The 8,260-nt window shown below is 47.1% G+C and overlaps 3 protein-coding genes and 1 non-coding gene across 6 annotated transcripts in view; 1 reads left to right on the top strand and 3 right to left on the bottom strand.

Moving 5' to 3' along the window:
• The window catches only part of LOC113204425 (hatching enzyme 1.2), a 4,662-nt gene extending 3,913 nt beyond the window's left edge, over nucleotides 1-749 (top strand). Inside the window, exons 2-4 of the mRNA XM_052263960.1 lie at nucleotides 91-287; nucleotides 382-481; nucleotides 575-749. Of these exons, the coding sequence (XP_052119920.1) occupies nucleotides 91-287; nucleotides 382-481; nucleotides 575-749 (472 nt within the window). The remainder of the gene's footprint in view (nucleotides 1-90; nucleotides 288-381; nucleotides 482-574) is intronic.
• A 9-nt stretch (nucleotides 750-758) lies between these two features.
• LOC113204427 (testis-expressed protein 47-like) lies at nucleotides 759-2,554 on the bottom strand. Its single transcript, XM_026419618.2, has 5 exons — nucleotides 2,428-2,554; nucleotides 2,084-2,251; nucleotides 1,642-1,755; nucleotides 1,264-1,561; nucleotides 759-1,169 (listed from the first exon to the last, which is right to left on the bottom strand). The coding sequence occupies exons 1-5, from the start codon at nucleotides 2,485-2,487 to the stop codon at nucleotides 961-963; spliced, it is 849 nt and encodes a 282-aa protein (XP_026275403.2). The 5' UTR covers nucleotides 2,488-2,554; the 3' UTR covers nucleotides 759-960.
• Nucleotides 1,808-1,926, bottom strand: LOC113204450 (U4atac minor spliceosomal RNA). The gene has a single exon (XR_003303305.1). It is a non-coding gene; the product is annotated as a U4atac minor spliceosomal RNA (small nuclear RNA).
• Nucleotides 2,555-2,565: 11 nt separating the features above from the next.
• On the bottom strand, nucleotides 2,566-7,320 carry LOC113204422 (ATP-dependent RNA helicase p62). 3 transcript variants are annotated; one of them, XM_026419612.2, is made up of 9 exons: nucleotides 7,172-7,320; nucleotides 6,907-7,000; nucleotides 5,775-6,603; nucleotides 5,262-5,434; nucleotides 5,016-5,188; nucleotides 4,871-4,930; nucleotides 3,437-3,676; nucleotides 3,209-3,364; nucleotides 2,566-3,128 (listed from the first exon to the last, which is right to left on the bottom strand). In XM_026419612.2, coding segments are annotated over exons 2-9 (1,644 nt in total). In that variant the 5' UTR covers nucleotides 6,909-7,000; nucleotides 7,172-7,320; the 3' UTR covers nucleotides 2,566-3,117. The 3 variants fall into 3 exon arrangements, with proteins under 3 accessions (XP_026275397.1, XP_026275396.1, XP_052120376.1); XM_026419611.2 differs by having other exon boundaries at nucleotides 7,119-7,201; XM_052264416.1 differs by lacking the exon at nucleotides 7,172-7,320 and adding an exon at nucleotides 7,100-7,163.
• Between the last annotated feature and the right edge of the window lie 940 nt (nucleotides 7,321-8,260).

Genomic DNA, 8,260 nt, shown 5'->3' with positions numbered 1-8,260 from the left:
TAGGGACCCGACGACGCGGGTCGGGGGCTGGTATGCAAAGTAGACAAAAATTATATCGAGCCGGTGTTTGAACCTCTGACCTCCTCCCAGGTGCTGGTCGTACGTCGGCAAGTTCGGCGGCGCCCAGATCGTCTCGCTGCAGGCACCGGACGCCCGGGGGCCAAACTGCCTCGGCAAGGAGGGCAGGGCCATCCACGAGCTGCTGCACGCGCTGGGCATCTTCCACGAGCAGAGCCGTGCGGACAGGGACCGCTTCGTGGACGTGCACATGGAGAACGTCATCCCCGGTACCATAATATCGTTAAAACCGCAGTTACTATTTCGAATACTTGGATATATTGCGTTTTCTTATTGCACCTCACTGTTGGAGCTGTTATACAGAATTCCGAAACAACTTCGACAAGCAGAGCCTGGAAAACACGACCTACAAGTTCGAGTACGATTACGATAGCATAATGCACTACGGCAAGAGCTTCTTCAGGTAGGCCTGAGCGCGCATCGGCAGTGCGCGGGGGAGTGCGGCAACGGGCCGCGACTCATAGAACTCTAACTCAACCGCCTTTCGTGTTCGCAGCTCCGGCAAGGGAAGGCCGACCATCACCCCGAAGACGAAGGGTGCCAAGCTGGGCCAGCGCGAAGCCATGAGCAAAACCGACTGCCTCAAGGTGAACGACCTGTACGGGTGCCTCGACAAATCCGTCGCCGCCAGGCGGAAGTACTACGCCCTCTGTGATATGATGGGACTGTGATCGGCACCAATGGGCGACATGGACCTCCCCCACTGCAAAATTTACCCGACCTGCCAACGACAAGGACGTTATTTATTTCTAATTTATTTATTTATTTATTGAATGGACTCTCGAGCATCCTAGACTGCGCTCGAGGCGCCAATTTGAGTGTGAATAAACAGTTTTAAATTCAGAGGTTCAGAGCCGAGGAAGCGCACCCACTTACCAAACCTCAGTCGTCCCCCTCCTCCTCCAACTCCTCCTCCTCGACTCGCTGCTGGTCTCCCGAGCCTTCCCGGGACATACTCCGCCCGGCCTCGTCCGCCTCCTCTTCATCCTTGCCCTGAGACTCGTCCTGGGGCTCGTCGTCCTCGGGCTGCTCGGCGGGCTGCTTCAGCAGGTCGTACGGGACGAAGTCTGACTGCATCGGCCAGACGACGTCTGCAAAAAGAAACGGCCATGGGCCCTGGTTATAGGCCTGCGCTGCACAGGGCTGATCCATCGGATCGGGGTGAATGCCGAAGCACGCCCTCACCCTCGTAGAGCGTGATCCTGGGCGGCACGCGCTGCTCCTCCAGGAGGGCGCGCACGTCGCGGACGAGCGGGGAGGCGAGCAGCGCCTCCAGCAGCTCCGGCTCGGGCAGCTGCAGCGCGATGGGGCCGCTGAGCGGCGCGCCGGGCGGCAGCTTCTTCAGCGCGTCCAACATGCGCAGCGTCTTGCCCAGGACGGCGTCGACCTGTCGGGCCGTCTCTGCCACGGCCGCGCCGGCCTTGGGGACAGCGGCCAGCTTGGGCGGCGACGCGGACCGAGACGTCCACGAGGACAGGCATCTCTGTGGCGGTTGGGAGGTTTTAACCGCGCGCCCCTTGGGCTGCAACGCATGCACATTCACCAGGCGAAAGCTGTACTTACTTTGTTGATGTGCGTGGCCTCAAAGATGACCTTCACCCTCTTGATTTTAGGCGCCTCTTCGACGCCAGGGTCAACCACACGTTGGAGGTGCCTCGTGAGTGTGCTCTCCGAACCCTTATCAGACAAAACTGAATCAAGTATTGTATGCCCCCTGTAAAGTAAGAGGGCTTCCAAAAATTGCACCGAGACATGAAGCCCGATGCGATAAATAAATCAATGGGTGTCAGCACCTATGTCCTCTCTAGACAATCATTGGACATAATGCTCCCCCTGACAAAGGACGCGCGCACGAGCGCGAGGATCCTATCTAGTGCATTTCAGGACGAGTGTTCCTCCCGAGCAAATGTTTCCTGGTGGCGATTCCAGCGCCATCTCTGATCACTCCGTGGAAGTTGTTGTAGGTCTACAAAATCAAGTGCCTGTGTGTTGCTGATCTACTTACTTCCACTAAGTGTATGAAGTGGTCCTGGTACACCAACAGGAATCCAGTCAATCCTTCCTCCCGTAGCTGGTCCCCTTGTGCCGACACAACATTCTTCATGAACTCTTCCAGCCCGCCTCTTCCCAACCCGTGCTCACCCACATACAGCAAGCGATGGAGGTATGTACTCTGGAATTCCCCCAAATGCCTCGTTAATGATACAACCAGGTTTCACATCAATTCCATCAGACTCCCAATTATTTACTGATAATGAAAATGCAGTCAGATAGCCTTCGTGTAAAAACGAATTTTCTGAAATGACATCAGAACAATGCAAATGTCATTTCAAGGTGTGCAGAACATACCCGTCCTGAAGAGAGTAAGCAGTTTTTCACTACATCCAGCATGGACTGTCTTGCCTCCATGGTTAGGTCACCATAGCAACCGTTGGATTGCACATTGGAGGTAGGTACACATCAAATAAAGGTAAAAGAGAACACAAGTTTTTTTGGGAACACTTGTTTTATTTGCCAAGCAGCAAAAACGGAAAAAATTGTTAATACTGCATAGTTGGTTTCCCTTTTCATAAAACAATCAGATTTGTGGTGATACCAACTGATTCTTTTATTTTCTCTACTATAAAAGGAATGAGTCAAACTTTTGCCATACATGTCCGGTGAGACCTTCAGAAAAAAAAGTACACTCAATAACGCATAACAAGTAAATATCTTTCACTTGTAAATACAGATCATGTCAAAACAACCTAGAGTGTAATTAGGCTCCATCTAGCCACAATAAATACTAAGAAATCCAAAAAAAATCTTTGGAATGGTAAGAAACTAAAAGAAAACATAAAGCAATAACAAACAATAGATCACAGCTTTGCATGACTGAAGTCTGAAGAACATAACTCCACCAATATACTAATAGTGCTGATACAGCTATGCAGCTATCAGATGTCACTCTTGCAGAGCGAAGAGAGGAAAAGTGCTTATCTAACCCTGTTGATCCAGGGCCAGTCTTGCCCGGTAGGATTAATTTAAATTTAAAGATGTTCATGAATAATCTGAAAGAAAATCAAAAATGTCACTCCAGGTATGTCAAAGAAAAGCATAGATTTACAATCATAAAAATATAGATAGATACCTGAGAACTTTTTGTGAGACTTCTCACCATAGCCATTGCTATTCCCAAAGTCACGCTTTTCACCAAAAGATTTACGAGCGCCACCGCCTCCAAATCTGTTCTCCCGGCCACCTCCAAATCCTCCCTTGAAGGTACCATAGCGGTTTCCATATCCACCTAGACAGGAAAATTGTTAGGATATGAAGGATGATATTCAATTCATCAGAAGTAATAATTGATTAAACTTACCTCTGTAGCCACCGCCACCACCACCTCGGGAAGCCATGCCCTCAAGCTCGGCACTGACCACTTGGTTTGCTTCTTTCAGAACATTGACAAGGTCACGAGCTTGTCTGCTGTTTTCTTGAGTGAAGAAGGCATAGGATGTACCAGTCTTAGATGACCTACCAGTACGCCCAATGCGATGAATGTAGTCTTCTGAGTTGCTTGGGTAATCATAGTTAACCACAAATTTAACATCATCCACATCTGCAAAGACAAGGTTTTGTTTAGAAATAAATTCTAGCCAGGCCTAACCTAATTAAGGTCACAGATCTGAGCATGGATGCTGAGTCCACAAGGCAAACTAGTACAGGAGGGACACTGCGCCTTGAAGCACAGGCTTTGGTGAGCCATGATCATTGCAACAGACACAAACAGCCCCAGACTCACTAGAGAAAACATACCTGTCAGAATATTGGCCATAGCTCACCAAGCCCATGCATGGGCAGGCTAATAAATCACAGATGGCCAATACTCACCACTACAAGCAGCCTCCAGTGGACATAAAAACACTCGGGAACTCAGCCCACTAACAATGTCATTTGCCACTAAGCAACTGACATAGAATGCTCAGACCAATAACCCATTAGAAATGCCATTTACACCAAAATTAAGACAAGCTGACGCATCGAATTGATGCATCCACCAATAGCAGTCTAGCAACCACACTGGGAAAATGGCATTTCCACTGCTCCTCAACACGGAAGAGCCAAACAGAGGCACTGAAAGATGTTTAGTATCCAAAACTTCGGAATCATCTCGCATGTGCCTCTGAAACATAGGAAACAACCAGACTGATTAATAGGACGACCTATTAGGCCAGCAAACACACCCAAATCAACTTGCATTTATAGTTATCAAAACCAAGTTAAATTATGTGGCTTAAGAACAGAATAAATTTAAGATGTTTAAGCATGTAAGAAGTTATTGCATCAGGGAATGTATGTTTTGTTCTAACTCAACCTGAGGCATTAGATAGCCAAATAGCCAAGGCATGAAACACAAAGGTGTAGGAACTCAGTGCACTGAAGAAAGTCCACCTATAGATAGTCGTGTTCTCAAGTTTAAGTTAGAGTATTGAAAATATTGAGAACCAACAAGCCACAGAAGAACATCTGGCACGGTGTCAATAGTGACAACACCAAATAAAACTGTCCACCTCTCACCACACACTTTAAATGGTGTTCCTACAACCCTGAGGGTGAAATAACCAAGCAACCACCATGTATTCCGTCATGGCCGAGGCACACATTCATCCCTGATCATAGCCCGGCGAAATCCAAATATGTAGTTCCAACTGCCATGAGCCACACTTGGGTGCCCGATCCTACAATATCAGTCTGGATCCTTCTAGGGGTAGCGCTCTCCGGCCACCCCACTCAAAAATAGCCAAATACTCACCAAGACCACGGGCAGCAACGTCAGTTGCAACCAAGATGTCAATCTTTCCAGAACGGAAACCTGAGAAGGGATAATTAACCATGTTAATAACTGCTGCAACATTAACTCAAATGAAACAGAACCACAGAAAAAGTAATCAACCTACTTCTTAATACAGCATCTCTGTCAGCTTGAGATTTGTCACCATGAATGGCACCAGATCTCCATCCAGCACGGCTGATGATTCTGGACAGATTGTCTACTTTCCTCTTGGTCATGGCAAAGATAATGGTCTTCTTCTCATTTTCCTGACCAATTTCTTGCAAGAGAGCGTACAATCTAAGGAAGGAAATTAATTAGAATTTGTCCTTCTACAAGACTTCTTTAAGAAACATGTGCACTGAGAACCTACTTCTTTTCTTTTTCATCTTCACGGCAAACATCAACAATCTGAAGAATATTCTTGTTGGCACTCAGTTCGAGAGAGCCAATGTTGACCTGGGCGAAGTCACCAAGGAATGTGTTGGCAAGATTCCTGATTTCCTGGGGCCAGGTAGCAGACCACATAAGTACTTGGCGGTCAGGCTGCAACAATTGAGAAGGAAAACATGAATTATAGGACATAAGAAAAAGCTAATCAAAGCTCAAGGTTAAACATTGAATGCTCAGTTCTTCTTAGAGAAACAATCACAATATTCTTGATAAATTGGTCATCACAGCAAACAATGAATGAATGTATGTATAAATAGATGCTCAGTTCTTCTTAGAGAAACAATCACAATATTCTTGATAAATTGGTCATCACAGCAAACAATGAATGAATGTATGTATAAATAGATGCTCAGTTCTTCTTAGAGAAACAATCACGGGTATCAACACAAATTGGTCATCAAGGCATCATATAAATAAAGTATGATAAACTCACCCTGATCTGCTCGATGATCTTCCTGATTTGGGGTTCAAAACCCATGTCCAACATACGGTCAGCCTCATCCAGGACCAGGTAGGTGCAACGGCGCAGATTTGTAGTACCTTCACTCAAGAAATCAAGGAGACGGCCAGGTGTGGCAATCAAAAACTCAACACCACGTCGGAGATCGTAAGCTTGCTGCCTCCTTGGGGCACCGCCAAACACGCAAGTGCTGCGAACATGTGTAGATGATCCGAAGTCTCGGGCCACAACTTGAATTTGCTGGGCCAATTCACGGGTTGGAGCAAGTACCAATGCAATTGGACCGTCACCTTGCTTCAGGCGCTCTTGGGCATTGATGTGCAGAATTGCAGGCAGAGCGTAGGCCAGAGTTTTGCCTGATCCAGTTTGGGCAACACCAACCATGTTGCGACCACTTAAAGCAATGGGCCAACCCTGAGCCTGAATGCTGGTAGGTTCAGTGAAACCTTCACGCAGGATCTGGGCTTCAACATAGTCTGGGAAGTTAACCTCACCAAACTTCATGATGGGGTCAGGTACATTCTTTCCCTTAACGGTAATTTGATGCTTGGCTCTGTAGGCCTCAATTTCATGTTGTGGCCTGCTGGCAATTGAAGGATGTGGCTGGTAGAATTCTTTGACGAAAGGCGTAAGGTTGCTGAAGTCTGGCTTAGTTGTCCTGGAGGCGAAGTCATTTTTGTAGCTAGAGCCAAAAGATTTCTTTCCGTAACCGCTGTCACCGCCAGAAAATCTACTTCCTCCGCCGCCGCCTCCATAGCCACCACCGCCGCTGGGCTTGTAAGAAGATCCGTTACGGAAAGACCTAAGCGACGAAACACGTGCAATTAGACAACGATGACGCAATAGGCATGGCCAGATGGCACTTCGTACATAGAATCAGCAAAACGTAAACATCGTCTGCGACTGAACACGCACACTGCGACGGTTGAAGTTAATGATTGGGAAGGAGATATTGACCACGTGTGATCAAAAATTTAAAGCTAAATGAAAAATGGAAGGCAAGAACATAACCTCCTCTAAATTTGAAATCTGCTTCTCCTACGAGGCACGAAGTGGCCAAGAGCAGGGTAAAATGTTTCTGCTCGGAAGATCTTGTTGTACTTACATTTTAAAGGTATGAGGTAGAAGAGTTGGTTTTAGAAGTGCTTGTGAAGAGATGTTCAACCGACTTCCAACTCTTGCTAGGCCGGAGAGAAGATCTGGAACAAAAGTGAAATTCTGGCTCAAATTCGCGAACGGAAGGCAAACTTTGGTATCCTCCGAGAGAGTAAATTTTCAAGAATCAAACGAGCACACACCACTACAAAAATGACTTACTGAAAGCCATTCCACAATATTTCTTGGTAGTGCAGTAAAGGAGCACCACTTACCTCAACCGGACAGTATGGCAGAAGGACAGCAGTCAGAAGAGCGGAAACAGTCCTGGTCATGTGCCAGGCGAAAGCGAGCGAGGAGCCAATCACAGGGCCAGAGGAGGGTTTACATGGCCACACACAGAGTGCGCTTCAGACGCCCCCGCATTTAATTTTAAATGATTCCATTACTTTAAAGAGTTTTCGGAATTAATGTTTCGGAAAAGAAACTTATGCTGTAAAGTTGCCATTGGAATAAGAAATCGTATTGACTTTTTGGTGTATATTTCACGAAAACAGTTTTCTTTTTCAGAGCTATTTAAAGCCAAAAGCCAAAGTACGGCAGAAAAAGTAAAGAAGAAGAAACATGTTGCCAACCTAAGATATTTCGACTTCGACAGATCTCCCAATATTTTGAACAAACTCACTGGAAATAGCGACCAAAGTTAAAACTTTTAGAATAGAAAGGAATTGGTCCGAAAGTATCTTCACGGCTATATTAACTGGATCGACATCCGACACATAAAATACATTACGTGAGGTCAGTAGCAAACACGTCCTTTCCACGCTCAGTGGCGGGTAAATTTGAATGTGCGAAGAAGACGCCCTCCTATCGTTGAATCGTCGTCAAACCGCCTGAGAACCACTATGCGCTTGTGGTGACGTGGGCTTACAGATTAGTCAAGATTGGTACTTGATGTAACAGTGTGTTTAGCGAGAGGTAAAAGAATACTATTGCAACCTGCTGTAACGCGTCGTGGAGTTGACAGAGTCTCTCGCCTGTCCGACTAAAGTTAGCCCTACTTTACTGCTCGCCAAGCGTACGGGGTAGAATAATGTCAACAATAGGTACATGCCGCGGAAGAAGTGATGCACTAGACAAAAATCGTGATCGAATCATTCAATTTTAATTCGTACCGAATCGCTCAAAAATCGATGAAAGCCGTCTGTCTGTGTAGCGCGCTCTGGTTGTGGTCGATACCCCATGTCGGCAGTTCCCTCCCGGCGCGACGCGGCCGCGCGGCCCACAACAGAACAGAACAGCTGAGAGCTCCACTCCACTCCACTCCGGCGTGGCGCCCACCTGCCGGCCCGGCCCGGCGAGTT

Source organism: Frankliniella occidentalis, unplaced genomic scaffold (genome assembly GCF_000697945.3).
Source record: "Frankliniella occidentalis isolate FOCC.00 unplaced genomic scaffold, Focc_3.1 Scaffold2, whole genome shotgun sequence".
NCBI classification, from domain to species: Eukaryota; Metazoa; Arthropoda; class Insecta; order Thysanoptera; family Thripidae; genus Frankliniella; species Frankliniella occidentalis.
Note: the sequence above shows the minus strand (reverse complement) of the source record. Positions and strands in the feature narration are given on the sequence as shown.